Source organism: Humulus lupulus, chromosome 4 (genome assembly GCF_963169125.1).
Source record: "Humulus lupulus chromosome 4, drHumLupu1.1, whole genome shotgun sequence".
In the NCBI taxonomy this organism is placed as follows: domain Eukaryota; kingdom Viridiplantae; phylum Streptophyta; class Magnoliopsida; order Rosales; family Cannabaceae; genus Humulus; species Humulus lupulus.
In genome coordinates, this window is record NC_084796.1 from 235,066,534 (window position 1) to 235,083,982 (window position 17,449).

The following is a 17,449-nucleotide window of genomic DNA, read 5'->3' on the forward strand; positions in this document are numbered from 1 at the left end:
TTTAAATAAAATTATTTACAAAGATAAATGCGAAAAAATACATAAAAACATAATTTTAAAGAGACAAAAAAAGCGTTGTCCTCGAATCGACATGCAGCCCATCCACTCCATTCACCTCCATACACACACCAAGCTTCAAAGGATCCTTCCGCCTCTGCATCTATTTTCCTGCATCATACTAAAAGAAAAAGAGTGAGCCTAATGCCCAACAAGGAAAAATTACTAAAAACATAAACATACACATAAAATCATATCATAACATGTAACGACCCAAAATCGCTAATAGGGCTTAAGGGCCTTGATTAGTGTGACAGGAGGGCATTAGTGGGATAAATGTGATTAAATGAGTGATTATATGATTATTAAAGTTTATATGATAATTGATGGTATTATGTGGTAATGTGATATGAAATAAATATGTGATATATGTGAGAACCACATTATTATGTGGACACGTTCGCAGAGCACGACTCAAGACGATTCTAGGGTCAGATAGCGGGGGAGGTCACAACGGGGCTTAAGATATGACTTTGGATAAGTCGGGGGTATTTTTAGATAGTGGGTAGCGATTTGGACTATCGGATCATGAAAATAAATATATGGAGAGATATTTGAGGTTAGGATGTCTAGGCGGGAATATTGGGGGATTTTACCATTTTGGACTCGGGGACGGTTCCGGCACCCCGAGCCTCGGGATTAACTTAACGGGTAAGTTAAACATAAGGAAGCTTTTAGAAGAAAAACACAAACCGACTTAGAGCTTTTATCTCAGCTATCTTTCACGCTCAAGGGGAAACAAAGGAAAGAAAACACAGAAAACAGGGGAACAAGCTGGGATTTCTGAGTTTGGTGGTGAGGATTTGGAGGTTTAGCTCAGGAGTAAATCAAGAACTAAAACAGGGATTAAGGTAAGCATCTGGTCTTCTTTTCTGTGGTTGAATTCTGAGTTCTAGATGGGTTTTGGTTAAGTGTTGAAACAAATATGGTTTTGATGTTCTAAGGCAGAATTAAGAAGGAAATTTGGGAACTTAGCTTGGCTATGGCTTGGTGAAGTGATTCAACAGCAAAGGTAAGTTTCAACTCCTGGTTTAGAGGCTTTAAATTGGGTTTGAATGGCTGGTTTGAGCGTTTATAGCTCTTGGGTTTCAGAAATTGAAAATAGAGGATTAGAGTGTGCTAGGCTGTGTTTTCTCAGGAATTATGTTGTTTAGATCATGCTAAAGGAGTTGGGAATTAATTGGTTAGGAGTTGGGTAGCTTTGGGATGGTTTAAGGTGAGGTTTCAGGCTTAGAAATGGTGTGAATTCTGGGTTTGAAAAGGAGGGTCGAGGCTCTGTTCTAGAGTGCTGCGGCCCTAGCATGCAAAAGAGCCAAGGAGGCTCGGCCAAGGGAGAGCGCCGCGGCACCCAAGGCAAGGGTCGTGGCGCGTGTGTGGTTCAGCGTGGGTGTTGGTTCTGTTTTGGGGAAGGGCCGCGGCTAGGCTTCAGGGGCCGCAGCCCTTGGTTGCACACATGAGTTTTTGAGGGTTTTAGGCACGGGAAGGTGATCTAGTGTGCTCGGGTTTGGTTTCACCACCGTACTTGGTGGAATTCGGAATCCCGGGAGTTAGTTTTGTAATTGGAAACCTATATTGGAGTATTAATGGAACCCTATACTTTGGTTGTGACTAGGTGATAAAGACTTAGGCTCGGGAACGGATCGTGCTTGAGAGGCGTTGCTCGCAATTCAATAACTGCGCAGACTAAAGGTAAGAAAACTTCACCTGGTTTAATATATGTGACGGGACTAAGGGCTCCCTATTGTAAATGCTTGAAAAAGATGGTAGTATGCCAAGCAAGCCATTTGGTGAACCAACGGCCTAAGGGTGACAAGGGTTACACTAGCGCACAGGGCGCGGCTCCGCCACTGGTAGCCCAGGACAGCTTATTATGCACTGAGCTCGGTTTAAGTGAGTCGGAGTCAGTGGGTTAAACAGAGGGTGAGGCCTAAGTCATCGGCCCTGAATATTATGTGATATGAGTATTATATGTGGTAGAATGTATCTTGAATTGGATTGTATATGCTGAATACATGTTGAGGATTATCTTATGGGATTACATGCATATTGAACTATTTGTCTGTTATTATTGTTTAAGTTGTTTATGATGTTTTCCTGCTGGGCCTTGGCTCACAAGTGCTACGTGGTGCAGGTAAAGGCAAGGGAAAACTGGACCAGCCTTGACTGGAGAGCTCAGCGAGCAGAATGTACATAACCAGGTGCTCGGCCGCCACGGTTGAGGTCTAGGCAAGGACGTGGAACCTGAAGACTGTCTGTTTTGCCTTAATATGGCTAATGTATACTCATGTACTTTTGGGAGTCTGTAAACTTATTCTAACTTTGTTTTTGTATGGGATCCCATGTTTACTACAGTTTAAATATATGAAATGAGTCTTTTGAGACCAAAACCTTTTTAAACTTAGCTCTTACATGTCCAGTGACACATTTTCAAAATATTGACTTGATTAGCAAGTCCTGCACCTTTATAAGTACACAGTGTAGCGGTCTTGGCTATCCAGGGCGTTACATAACATATGTTATAAACATATCATAACATATACTAAAAACATATCATAACATATACTATAAGCATATTATAACATATACTATATAAGACTATACTAATAATGGCCATTATGACATGTGATAAACCATCGACGTCCCCTGACTAATATTTGAGGTAGGGTAAATCATAACATAACATATTAAAACATAAACTTGTCATAACATATTAAACATAACATAACATAAAAGCATAACATATCATACAAACATACAAGATCTAGCATATTTTCCTTACCAAAGCCGGGATATGAGAACAAATGCAGGATGTAGAACACTCCTAAAACCAGCAATAGAATAGTGAGTATTTCTAAAGGAAAGAGATGAAAAGAATAATACTAAACCACCAAGAGAAAACTTACCGAAAAGACACCTTAAGTTCAAAGAACTTAAAAACCTAACCACAAAACCATAACAATAGTTAGAACCTGAATGAAAACTAAAGAAACTAAGGAATCAAAAGAATTAAACTTAAGAATAAGGGTATCTTTGTTGATCTTAAGGATTGGGCTAACTCCAATACCGAAATACTCTAATCCTTACTTCCCAAGTGTTTGATAAAGCTTAAGAATGATAAAGATTTTTCTTTCCCAACCTAAGTGTATCACTCTTATGTTCTCACTAGCACATTGGAGTATGATCACAGCTGAAGAGTAGGTGAAAGGGCTAGGTACTAGGTCCTATTTATAGAGTTTGAGGAGTGAAATTATCCTATTAAAAAAATACTTAAATCCTTAAATAAACATGATTATGACAAGTGTCATGCTCTTAGTGGTTCTGGAAGGTTCTAGAGTTTCTATATTTTTCTTCTATTTAAAAAAAATACTTAATTTTATTCTAACTATAATCCAAATTTAAATTTAAATAAAATAGAATCATAACTTCTAACTTCCTAGATCTTGTAACTCTAAAATCACCTGTAGTAAAATCAACATAACTGGAGCTTTAAGACTCCGATTTAGACCATCTTTATGCCGTTAGAAATCTAATTCAATTATCTACAACTTTCTAGAAATACTATTTTTCGAAATTCATAATATAACTTGGTCAAAAATAGGTAGGAAGTTACAGTACCCTAAAGTTATGGAAAATCTATTTAATTATCTAAATAACAACCTAATCCAAAAATAAACAAGATTATGACAAATGTCATGCTCCTAATGGTCTTGGAAGATTATAGAGCTTTCTTGAACTTTCTTTTATTTAAACTATAATTAAATCCTTAAATAAACATACACGCGACAAGTGTCATGATCTTATTAATTCTATCTAAACCTTATAGTATAATAAATAACATCTTTATGATCAGCTATATTAATCAAACCTTATGTTATAATTAATATTCTTAAACTATAGGTTAAACTTATAAAATCTATAAGTGTTGCTACGAGTGTTCAACTAAGTCCCGGTTTGAACCAAAATCCACGAAATTTGAAATACTACAACTACTACTAGCTAGCTAACTAAGTAAACATTATGGGTCTCTACAATTCTCCCCTACTACAAAGAATTTCGTCCCCAAATTTTACTTACCAAACAATTTTGGATACTGAGCTAATATGTCTTCCTCCAACTCCCACGTTGCCTCCCGTTCAAAACTATTACTCCATAGGACCTTGACTATCAAAAAAATCTTAGACCGTGATTCTTCCATCATTCTATCTAGGATGCTAGCCGGCTGTTCCTCGTAACTCAAGTCTTTCTGGAGTGCAATCATATCATATTTGAGGATGTGAGATGGGTCTGACACATATCTACACAGCATCGAGATGTGGAACACATTGTGACTATCTGCTAGAGCTGGCGGTAGGGCTAATTTATATGCAACTGCTCCCATTTTGTTCAATATCTCAAAAGGACCTATAAACCTGGGACTAAGCTTGCCTTTCTTCTCGAACTGCTTCACACCTTTCATAGGAGATATCCTTAAGAAGACTTGATCTCCGATTTTGAATTCCACATCATGTCGCTTGGCATCTGCATAACTTTTCTAACGGCTTTGAGCAGCAAGCATACATTTTCTAATCAATGCTACTACATCCTGAGATCCTCTAACAACTTCAGGTCCAAGTAGTTTCCTTTCTCCTACCTCGTCTTAATGCAATGGCGATCGACCCTTCTTCCATAAAGTAGCTTGTAGGGTGCCATCCCGATTGTTGACTGGTAGCTATTGTTGTAGGATAATTCTATCAGTGGCAAATACTTACTCCAAGATCTAAACATCGATCCTCTATCAAATACTATTGTCTTAGAGATTCTGTGTAATCGTACTATTTCTTGGACTTAAACGTTTGCGTATTGATCTGTTGTGTACGAAGTCTTAACAGACAGGAAATGAACTGACTTGGTTAATCTATCTATTACTACCCAAGCCGAGTCAAGTTGCTTATTCGTGCGAGGCAAACCCGTCACGAAATCCATTGCTATGTCATCCCATTTCCATTATGGAATACTAAGTGGTTGTAATAAGCCTGCAGGCCACTGATGTTCTACTTTCACTTGCTGACACACCAAACATTTAGACACGTACTCCGCTATATCCTTTTTCATTCCTGGCCACCAATACATTGTCTTGATGTCGTGAGTCATCTTGGTCGACCCTGGGTGAACTGAGTATGGTGTATTGTGCGCTTCTTCTAAAATCGTCATCTTAATCCATTGATCGTTTGGTACGCATACCCGATCCTTATATCTTAATAACCCCTGACTTGATATTGAGAAATTTGTGGCCTTCCATTCTTTAACTACATCCATATGTGTTACTAATGTGTCATCATGCACTTGCCCATTCTGTATATCTTCTAACAGACTTGACTGAATGGACAAGTTAGCCAGTTTACCAATGACTACTTCTGTTCCAGCATTGATCAGCTCCTGTTGTAGCGGCTTTTCTATTCTAGCTAACGCTGCTAGACTTCCATAATTATTTCTACTTAGCGCATCAGCAACTACGTTTGCCTTTCCTGGGTGGTATAAAATTTTGCAATCATAATCTTTCACTAGCTCTAACCACCTGCGCTACCTCATGTTGAGCTCCTTCTGAGTGAAGAAAAACTTTAGGCTTTTGTGTTCTATATAGATCTCACACCGTTCTCCATAAAGATAGTGGCGCCAGATTTTTAACGCAAAGACCACTGCTGCCAACTCCATATCATGAGTTTGATAGTGTTTCTCGTACTCCTTCAATTTTCTTGAGGCGTAGGCTATCACCTTGTCATTCTGCATCAACACACAACCCAACCCTTGCTTCGACGCGTCACAATAGACTACAAACTTGTCATTGGGTATCGATACACAAAGTACTAGTGCTGATTATAGCTTATCTTTAAGAAAATGGAAACTTTCTTCACACTTATCATTCCAGTTGAACCTCTACTGCTTCCGGGTCAGGTTGGTGAGCAGAGTGGCTATCTTAGAAAATCCTTCTACAAACCTATGATAATAACCTTCTAATCCCAGAAAGATTTTTACTTCTGACGCGTTCTTTGGTCTTGGCCAATTCTTCACAGCCTCTACTTTAGATGGATCTATAGCAACCCCGTCCTTAGATACTATGTGGTCGAGAAATGCTACTTGTGAAAGCCAAAATTCGCACTTCTCGAACTTGGAGTAAAGTTGATGCTCCTTTAGTCGTAACAGGATCAACCTTAAATTTTTCTTGTGCTCGATCTCATCCTTTGAGTACACCAAGATATCGTCAATGAAAACTACAACGAATTTATCCAAATAGTCCTTAAAGACCCTATTCATTAAATCTATGAATGCGGCTGGAGCATTGGTAAGACCGAAAGACATGACTAGAAACTCGTAATGCCCATAACGAGTTCTAAAATTTGTCTTAGGAATGTCTTCTTCCCGTACCTTGAGTTGATGATACTCGGGCCGTAAGTCAATCTTTGAGAACACGGTCGCTCCTTGGAATTGATCAAACAAATTGTCAATCCGTGGTAGTGGGTACTTGTTCTTAATCGTCACCTTATTCAGCTCGCGGTAATCTATGCACATCTGCATACTGTCGTCCTTTTTCTTCACAAACAAAACCTGTGCTCCCCATGGTGAATGACTCGGTCTAATGAAACCCAAGTCTAATAGTTCTCGCAGCTACATCTTTAACTCCTTGAGTTCGGTAGGTATGGTGCCTTGCAGATAGGCTCGGTGCCCAGTACTAGCTCGATTGTGAAGTCAATTTCCCAAGTCGGCGGCAATCCTGGCAAGTTGTCAGGAAATACCTCTGGAAATTCCCTTACAATACTTACATCTATGAACTTTAGTGGTGTTTCCTTTACCACATCTGTAACACTAGCTAAGAATGCTTGACATCCTTTTTCTATCATCTTCTGAGCTTTAAGTGATGAAATAAGCGGTGTGCATAGACCTAAAACCTTTCCCATAAAACATAGCCTTTGGTCATTAGGAATCTCAAACATTACTTGCTTACGTTTGCAGTCGATGGTTGTGCCATGCCTTGCTAGCCAGTCCATTCCCAGTATCAAATCAAAGTCTTTAATCTTCAGTTCTATCAGGTCTCCTTCTAGTTCTACATCCTCTATCTTGATCAGTACGCCTCGTACTACCCGTGATGATAGGACTACTTCACTCGAAGGTAATTCTATTACAAACCTAGTTCTAAATTTTTCACAAGGTTTGTCTAATTTATCTATCATTCCTAATGAGATATATGAATGAGTGGCTCCCGAATCAAATAATACATAACATTTATTATGGAGAATAATAACCTGACCTATAACTACTTTATTGCTAGCGTCAGCTTCTCCTTGGGTGGAGCAAACACCCTGGCAGGAACCATCTTATCATCCTTTTTCCCTTATGACTTGTGCTGGGGACAGTCTTTCTTCTGGTGCCCTTCCTGACCACAATTGTAGGATCCCTTGGTGTTTGCGCGACACTCACAAGGATGTTTCTTTTGGCACTTAGCACATTGCGGGTACTCTACATAACCCAGCCTATTTCCTCCATTGTTCGTCTGTGCCCTCTTATCGTTTTCGGACTGCTTGTTGTTAGAATGCCTTCTTTTCTGACCGTTATTGTTGTTGGACTGCTGGTTGTTGTTCCAACCATTCTGGGGTTGACTCTGTTGCTTAGGCTCAGATTTACTAGCCTCCTCTTTACTAACGTTTTCCTGAAGCCTTTCCACTTCTATTGCTGTTTCTAACATCGGCATAAGTAGTATTCCCCGGGTTTTCTAGCTTAACCCCTAGCTCGATCTTTGTTCGAAGTCCTCTAACGAACTTGTTCACCCTCAGAAAATCAGTTGGAACCAGCTCTGGCGCAAATTTAGCTAATCGATCAAACTGTCGAGCATATTCTGCTACTGCCAAGTTTCCCTGCTTTAGACTAGCGAACTCCTCAACCCTGGAAGCGATGACAGCTGAGTTGTAGTACTTTTTGTGGAACAACTCCACAAATCTGGTCCAGGTCATGGTGGCGACATCGTGAGTCTACTGTACTAAGTCCCACCATATTCTTGCATCCTTCTTGAGTAGAGATGAAATATAGGATATGCGGTCCGTGTTGTCGAGATTCATATGCGCTAGGATCGACTCTACATTTCTGAGCCATTCTTCTGCCTCAAAGGGGTCTGTTGTCCCTTCAAAGTTTGGAGCGTGATGCTTACGAAACCGCTCATAGGTTGGCTCCATGTGCTGAGCTAGGTATGGCGCATGGTTCGCCATTGGGAATCCCCCATAAGGACCTACTTGATGGGGTACTTGAGCCATTTGATGAGGATGTGGTTGCGGCAGAGGCGGAGGCTGAGTCTGTTGTCGCTGTTGCTATAGTAATTCCTCCACTTGTTGTCGTAGTCTTGCAATTTCTACGGTGTTGTCAACCGGCGGCGGTGGCGCTCTTTCATTAGCAGTAGCATTGGTTGCACGCCATTCCCTTCTGTGAACTGGAGGGGCTTCATAAGTTTCAGGAGCGGCGCTTGAGGTATTGGCGTTGTTGCGAGCAGATCTTCTGAGCAACATCTTCAGCAAAAGTTCTAACAATTGAGAACATGTTAGAACTTACCCTAATAGGCTCTAAGGCAAAACTTAATCTAAGCAAACATAACTCGGACCTGTTAATTATGATTTCTTATGAAAATAATGTAAGCCTTCTTTTAATTAGGGTGTGTTTCTATACTTAGAAAAAAAAAAGTCATCTTTATTATTTTCTAAGTGTGTTTCTAATTATCCTATATGACTTAATTCTCAGGCTCGAAACTCATCGTTGTTCCAAAGTTAACCATACTGAGGGAGGGCTAGGATCAGTAAAATCGTTCCCACTACTATGCCCCCCTAACTCTCAATATAGAACCTGGTCCATTGATTAGTATCCACCCTCACCAAACTTGGTCATTATTTACTAAATTTATTATTTATTATGATTGTAAAAGAAAATAAAACTCATACATGTCATTCAAAAATAACAATGATATTTATTTGGAAAAAGGTTTTCACTATATACAATCATAAATGCAAAGATAATAAGTAAAATAAATAAAGAAAATAAACTAATTTACAGGTATTCTCAACTGAAAACATAAGGGCTAAAATGTTTTACTAACACATAATCATAACAACTATAACATAATCACTTACATTGGCGGTTAAATTCGGAGCTTGAGCGTGTGTATCAAGGAGAACTTCATGTAAATGGACCGTTGCTCTGATACCAACTATAACGACCCAACTATCTATGAAACTTAGGTCATTAAACCTACTAGACATAACCATTACTTTGAAAATAACATACATAAGAAAATTCATAACTTTATTGAAAACTTTAAAGAAAAATTATTTGTAATACATAATGAGCTCATTGTTTTAAAATAAAACATAACTTTAAATAAAATTATTTACAAAGCTAAAATTATTTGAGGTAGGTTAGATCACATGTAATGTATGATAACCCATCTACGTCCCCTGTCTAATATTTGAGGTAGGGTAAATCATAACATAACATATTAAAACATAAACTTATCATAACATATTAAACATAACATAACATAAAAGCATAACATATCATACAAACATACAAGATCTAGCCTATTTTCCTTACCAAAGCCGGGATATGAGAACAAATGCAGGATGTAGAACACTCCTAAAACCAGCAATAGAATAGTGAGTATTTCTAAAGGAAAGAGATAAAAAGAATAATACTAAACTACCAAGAGAAAACTTACCGAAAAGACACCTTAAGTTCAAAGAACTTAAAAACCTAACCACAAAACCATAACAAAAGTTAGAACCTGAATGAAAACTAAAGAAACTAAGGAATCAAAAGAATTAAACTTAACGGGCTGAGTGTTGGTTCGTTTTCTCCCATGGCGAAGAAGATGAAGCCAATACGTAAGCCAACAATTTAGGTAGATGAGCAAGTTAATCCACAAATTTCAGTAGAGAAGTCTCTAGATTAGGATCTGGATAATGATCGAGGGTTTGAAGATGCGAAAATTGCAGCGAATGGTGAAGGAGGTGTGGATAATCCTGATGAGTTGGATCGTCAATTTGATGAGATTACTGGGGCAGAGGGTACGGGATCTCAATGTTTTGCGACTGTACAGAATGGAATGGAAGACTCGAGTCAGTTGAAGGCCTCGTGGACAGATGCGACAGGTGAGGATGACTTCCAAGCCTCAGCTCAGAAACAATGGCAATCGTTCACAGCAAAAACCCTATCCTTCTCAGAGCAGAAACTTGAATTTACAGAACCAGAGTACAGGGAGGGTCGGAAATTTTCTAGGATTGATATTGAGGAGGTCAAGGTTCAATTGGCAAACTGGACTTCGGCTGTCATTTGTATGGTGTTGGGTGCAAATCCACCTATGGCAGTTTTTGAAGGGTTCATAAAAAGGATTTGGGGTCATCTTGGGATAGCACAGATAGCAAGAATGACTATGGGGTTAACAATGGTTAAGTTCAATGATGAAGCAACAAGAGACAATGTTCTAGAGAATGGTATTATCCATTTTGACCGTAAACCTGTAATTATTCGTCCTTGGACAACAGATCTGAGTGCTGTTTGTCTAGTTCGCTCTGTTTTGCTTTGGATTCGTCTACAAGATTTGGGTCTTCAGTATTGGGGCAGTAAATGTCTCAGTGCCCTTGTTAGCACAATTGGCAAGCCAATAATGGTAGACAAATACACAAGAGTACGATCTCGTATTCAGTTCGCTCGGGTGCTAGTAGAGATGGAAGTTACGGATAACCCTCCTACTAGTATAGAGTTTATTAATGAACATGGTCAAATCATGGAGCAAGGTGTGGATTATGAATGGTTGCCAACTAAGTGTAAGAATTGTTCTAGTATTGGTCATGCAATGACAGATTGCAGGAAGATTAAGAATGCTCAGTGGGTGATGAAGGAAGCCAAGATTAATAAGGATGAAACAGGCCAGAGTTCTGATGGTCCCAAGGCTGTAGAACTGGAAGGTACTGAGATTAATGCAGATACTGAAGTGGCTGTAGATCAGATTAATTCAGAAGGAAACAAGAAGCAGAACGATCTGGGTGTTTCTTTACCAGATAAGGAGGGTTCAACTGGGTTTAGGGACAGTGATCAATCAAGCCAACCTTGGCAAACCCTGAAAAAGGTTGATGCTCCTTCAAAGGAGGGACAAATATCTGTTACAAAAGCCAAGGTCACTGGGCAGAAGAATAAGAGTTTGAACAAATTTGTTGTGCTCCAAGAGGACCGGTTGAATGGTAAGAATGAGAATGCTCTATCAATTCCCTCAAATGGATAGTAGTAATATTATGAGTTGGAATGTTAGAGGGCTTAATGGAGTCAATAAACATAGCCCTGTTAGTGATCTTTGTAAGAGGTAAAAAGTAGGAGTAGGTGGTCTTTTAGAGACCAAGTTGAAGGGCAGCAATATTAGTAGATTTGTAGATCTTCATTTTCTGAATTGGGATTACTATACTAGTCCAGAAATTGAAGGGCGTCTTTTGATTGTTTGGAGGAAGTCTTTTGTGAAGGTAACTATCTTAGAGGAGTTAAACCAGTTTGTTCATTGTCTGGTTAAATTGACTGGTGTGCAGCATAGATTCGGAGTCACTTTTGTCTATGGAATGAATTCTATAGAAGGAAGGAGAAGCCTTTGGGATGGGCTACGAAGGCCTTTTCTTAAGGACACAGCTTGGATTTATCTAGGGGACTTCAATGCCCCTTTCACAGGAAAGGATAGATCGGGTGGGAAGCCTATTTCTGGCTTGGAGTTGGCTGATCCTAATCGGTGGCTTGTAGATGCTTATCTAGAACCATTAAAAAGTGTTGGGTCTTACTTTACTTGGACCAATAACCTACACGGTGCAGCAAGAATCCATACAAAAATTGATCATGTTCTCATAAATGAGAAATGGGTAGACTTATTTCCTTAAGCAGCTGCTATGTTCAGCTGGGAAGCAATCTCTGATCATTGCTCCTGCCTTGTCAAACTTCAGGTTCATGAGAAGTTGGGAGTTAGGATATTTCGGTTCTGCAATTATTGGATAGAGCATCAAGATTTTCATACTCAGGTTCTTAGAAGTTGGAACCAGCCAATTAATGCAACAAGAATTCAGGCCATTTACCTTAAAATGCTGAGACTGAAACATTGTCTGAAAGCATTTAATACAGATAAAATTGGTGACCTGAAGGCTAACTTCTATAAAGCTAAAGAGACCTTCCAAGCAGCTCGTTTACAAGCTCAATCTTTCCCTCATGTGTTGGATTTTCAGGAAGTTGAAAAGGAAGAAGCTGAGGCTTATTCTGTCCAGGAAAAACTTTATCAGAGCTTCTTAATTCAGAGAAGTAAGATTACTTGGCTGAGACAGGGAGATCTAAATACTTCGTTTTATTATGCTTTTTTAAAGAAGCGTAAAGCAGATAATGGTATTATCTCTTTCCTTACTGAAGATGGCAAAGTGGTGGATAATTTCTCAGATGTGGTTTCTCATTTTATGGGGTATTTTAGAGAATTTTTGGGCAGCTCTAGTTCAGCTTCAGGGAGCATTAACGATCAGATAGTAAAGATGGGACCTCAACTATCAGTTTCGCAGAAAATGAAACTTCTTAAACCTTTTTCTAGGAAGGAGATTCGGGAGTCTCTCTTCAGTATTCCTATAACCAAGTCTCCGGGTCCGGATGGGTTTGGTTCTGGATTTTATAAAGCAGTTTGGAATGACATTGGGGATGAGGTGTGTGGAGCTATTACCCACTGTTTTGAATCTGGTACTTTCCCTTCTGAGCTCCATGAAATAACCTTATCTCTAATTCCTAAGGTTGCTAATCCTTCAAGGGCTATTGACTACAGATCTATAGCTTGTTGTTCAACTTTATATAAGTGTATGGCTAAGCTGATTTGTAAGAGATTGGGCGATATTCTCCCTGATATTATTCAGCCTAATCAGGGAGCTTTTGTCAAGGGGCGGTCTATTGCTCACAATATCATGATATTCCAAGATCTCATTAAAAACTATGGGAGAGCAACTACCTCTTCGAGATGTGCCATCAAAATAGACCTCAGAAAGGCTTATGATTCGGTTGATTGGGGCTTTATTGAGAACCTGTTGAAAGCCTTGAAATTTCCCATGAAGTTTATTGGTTGGATCATGGCTTGTGTTAGGAATACATCTTACTTTCTCTTGATGAATGGAAGGATTCAGGGTAAATTTAAAGGAGGGAAAGGGCTGAGACAAGGAGACCCCATGTCACCTTTGTTATTTGTCATTATTATGGAATATTTGACTCGGAGTCTGCAACAAGCTGCTCAAAATTCACCATTTCGATATCATCCTATGTGTAAAGGCCTCAAACTCATAAATCTTTGTTTTGCAGATGATTTATTGCTATTTTGTAAAGGTTCTCTTGCTGCTATTAGAGTTGTAAAAGAGGTTCTGGATAGCTTTGCTACAGCCACAGGTCTTACTATTAATTCTGATAAATCACTGGTGTTTTTTGGTGGAGTCTCCATCACAGATAGAACTATCATTGCTCATGAGCTGAATTTGACAGAAGGTTTATTTCCCCTTACTTATCTTGGGGTCCCTATGAGGCCAACAAAATGGAGGCATGAAGACTGTGAGATTATTCTTCAGAAATTTTGCTTGAAAATTCAGAATTGGGCGAGTAGACACTTGTCTTTTGCTGGCAAAATTCAACTTATAAATTCAGTGTTGCTTGGGCTTCGAAACTATTGGATGTATATCTTTATCTTGCCTCAAAGCATTGTCAAGGAAATTGAGAGGATTTGTAGGGGCTTCCTGTGGGGTTCAGCTGGGCAGAGAAGTAAACTTCATGTTCCCTCTTGGCAGAAGGTATGTCTTCCTAAAGCTTATGGAGGTTTGGGATTCCGAGATGGAGCGAAGTGGAACCGGGCTGTGTTAGCTAAATATGTGTGGGCCTTATCTGTGAAACCTGATTTGCTTTGGGTTAAATGGATCCATTCCATTTATCTGAAAGGTGTTAACTTCTGGAATTATGTTTTAATAGCTGATTGTAGTTGGTACTGGCGAAAGCTTTGTCATCTCCGGAATCATTTCAGAGCTGCTGACATTACCTCTGCTGGTGTGCAAGGGAGATTTAAATCTGTTAAACTGTACAATAGTCTCTTAGTCCAGCAAAAGTATGAGTTCTACAGAACTATTTGGAGCAGGATCGTACTTCCAAATCACAGATTTATGCTCTGGCAAATTGTAAACTCTCATCTGTTAACTAGGGATAACCTCAGTAGGATGCAAGTTCAGCTTACCTCTGAGTTTTGCCCTGTCTGTGACAGATTTAAGGAAAACCACTCTCATCTTTTCTTTGATTGTAGCTTCTCTTCTCAGCTAGTTAAATACATATTTGATTGGTTGGGGTTTGATGCTTGGCCTCTAGATTATCAAAGCTGGTTGGTGTGGTTGGCAAGGACCCGAAAAGGAGTAACAGCTGAGATTGTTAATCTTGTATGTGCTGCTGTCACCTATAGCATTTGGAAAAACAGGAATACATGTTTCTATGAAGGCTATTCTTCCTCTATTCTGAAGCTCACCCAGGATATTAAGTTTACTACTAAATATAGGCTAAATATACCGTCCAAAAGACTTGCTCCAGTAAAAGATCAACTGTACATTCGGCACATTCAATGTAAATAATAGTGTTCTGTTCTGATGTAATTTTTTAGTTCCTGTAGCAGGTAGAGTCTTTGACTCTCATTTGTCTGATCAGTTGTATTGTGCTTTTGTTCAATGAAGTCATTTTCCTTCTTGATCAAAAAAAAAAAAAAAAAGAATTAAACTTAAGAATAAGGGTACATTTGTTGATCTTAAGGATTGGCCTAACTCCAATATCGAAATACTCTAATCCTTACTTCCCAGGTGTTTGATAAAGCTTAAGAATGATAAAGCTTTTTCTTTCCCAACCTAAGTGCATCACTCTTATGTTCTCACTAGCACATTGGAGTATGATCACACCTGAAGAGTAAGTGAAAGGGCTGGGTACTAGGTCCTATTTATAGAGTTTGAGGAGTGAAATTATCCTATTAAAAAAATACTTAAATCCTTAAATAAACATGATTATGACAAGTGTCATGCTCTTAGTGGTTCTGGAAGGTTATAGAGTTTCTAGATCTTTCTTCTATTTAAAAAAAATACTTAATTTCATTCTAACTATAATCCAAATTTAAATTTAAAAAATAGAATCCTAACTTCTAACTTACTAAATCTCATAACTCTAAACTCACCTGCAGTAATATCAATATAATTGGAGCTGTAGGACTCCGATTTAGACCATCTTTATACCGTTAGAAATCTAATTCAATTATCTACAACTTTATAGAAATACTATTTTTCAAAATTCATAACATAACTGGGTTAAAAATAGGTCGGAAGTTACAATACCCTAAAGTTACGAAAAATCTATTGAATTATCTAAATAACAACCTAATCCACAAATAAACAAGATTATGACAAATGTCATGCTCCTTATGGTCTTGGAAGATTCTAAAGCTTTCTTGAACATTATTTTATTTAAACTATAATTAAATCCTTAAATGAACATGCACACGACAAGTGTCATGATCTTATTAATTCTATCTAAACCTTATAATATAATAAATAACATCTTTATAATCAGCTATATTAATCAAACCTTATGTTATAATTAATATTCTTAAACTGTAGGTTAAACTTATAAAATCTATAAGTCTTGCTACGAGTGTTCAACTAAGTCCCAATTTGAACCAAAATCCACGAAATTTAAAATAATACAACTACTACTAGCTAGCTAACTAAGTAAACATTCTAGGACTCTACATATATGTGGTATTCTATATTATATTTTAATATAATGTTTGATTGATTAAATAAGTGTTACAAAAAGTGATTATTTAATCTAGTGGGGGAATGTTATACTATTTCATATAATATAATATTAGATTAAATAATGTGACAAAATGTGATTTGTCACACAAATGTGATTTGTCACACCTTGTAACATACTATTGAGAGTCACAAAATTGGACACATGTGTGTGCCCAAATGTGGCATATTTTGGAGTTACAAATTTGTAACTCCTAGATATTACCCAATAATGTGTATATTATATGTTACACATTTGAGATTGGATTTCACAAAGTCATGATGATATATGACTGTTGGAGACATGTTTTTAACTCCCAATAGATGTTTGGAGGTTACAAAATCATGTGGGAAAGGATTTGGGATGTTTTGGAACGTTTTGGAAAAATCACATTTTTGGCAGAAAAAAGGCTGTGGCCGCGGCCACTGTCTTTCCCTGGACGCGGCCTGGGGGACAGAGGCCAGTGGCCGCGGCCACTGATGATTCTGGCCGCGACCAGTGAGGCTGACAGCCTATGTGGTTTTTCAGTTTTTTTCAAATTGAACGGTTCTAACATCCCAAATAACTCCCAAATCTCCATTTTAATTCCATAAACATTCAATTAAACATTGGTAACAGCCATGGGGGTTGGTGGAATTTGAAATTCAAAGGGGTATCTCAAACTCTATAAATAGGAGCCTAATGCTCACTTGTAAGACACACTATTTTCCATCCACAAAGCACTTGGCTGGAAAATACACCTTGAGGCTTGATTATTCCAGAAAACATTTCCAAAAATCTGTGAGAGATCCTTTAGTGCTTGAGTTAGGGGGAAATAAGCTTTTGGACAAAGGTTTTAAACCTTGTTCAAGTTGGTGATCCCCACTACTCTACACTTTGGTAGTGTGAGAGTTTGTTTGTGTTTTCATTCTTTTGTTCCTCTTGTTCTTCCTTTTTACTTGTATTATTATAGTATTGAGTTAGTAATCTTCTTCTTCTTCTACATCTTTCTATTTACTTGTATTTTGAGCAATTGAGTTGTAATATTCTTTTAATCAATCATCTTGTCCATTGTATTTTTTGCATAGAGTTGTATTTTAGTTTTCCATATTTCCATTGAGTAATAAAACATATTTTCCTAACATTCTAAGGCAACCTTGAGTTATTATGGACTACTCCAGACCTAATCAACGGTTAGATCGCTATTCGGGGTCTTCTAAGAATAATAAGCCCACTAATCAAGGGTGCTCTTGTTGACTTTAGTACTCAAAATGCATAGATCGGTCTCGATCATCGTCGATCTCAACTATATGTGGTATTCTAAGGCAACCTTGAGTGATTATGTACTATTCCAAACCTAATTAACGGTCGGATCGCTATTCGGGATGTTCTAAGAATAATAATCGATATTAATCAAGAGTGTTATTGTTGACTTTAGTGTTCAAAATGCACGGATCGGTCTCGATCGTCGCCAATCAAACCCCATTTATTTATTTATTTTCAAAAAAAGTATTTTAAGAGTTTAGAAGAAACGAAAGGCAAAGAGAAA

The 17,449-nt window shown here is 38.2% G+C and overlaps 1 protein-coding gene across 1 annotated transcript; it reads left to right on the forward strand.

Moving 5' to 3' along the window:
* The first annotated feature begins 9,925 nt into the window (after positions 1-9,925).
* Positions 9,926-14,814, forward strand: LOC133833014 (uncharacterized). Its single transcript, XM_062263279.1, has 6 exons — positions 9,926-9,950; positions 10,062-11,306; positions 11,437-11,579; positions 11,643-11,963; positions 12,045-14,709; positions 14,759-14,814. Exons 1-6 carry the CDS (start codon positions 9,926-9,928, stop codon positions 14,812-14,814), a joined length of 4,455 nt encoding a protein of 1,484 aa, XP_062119263.1.
* The last annotated feature ends 2,635 nt before the right edge of the window (positions 14,815-17,449 follow it).

Excerpts from the sequence above, each read along its gene's own strand:
- LOC133833014 (XM_062263279.1), top strand. The coding sequence starts at position 9,926 with ATGGCGAAGAAGATGAAGCCAATAC. Across the intron at positions 9,951-10,061 it reads GAAGAAGATGAAGCCAATAC|CGAATGGTGAAGGAGGTGTG; the intron begins GTAAGCCAACAA and ends CGAAAATTGCAG. Across the intron at positions 14,710-14,758 it reads GTACATTCGGCACATTCAAT|GTAGAGTCTTTGACTCTCAT; the intron begins GTAAATAATAGT and ends TTCCTGTAGCAG.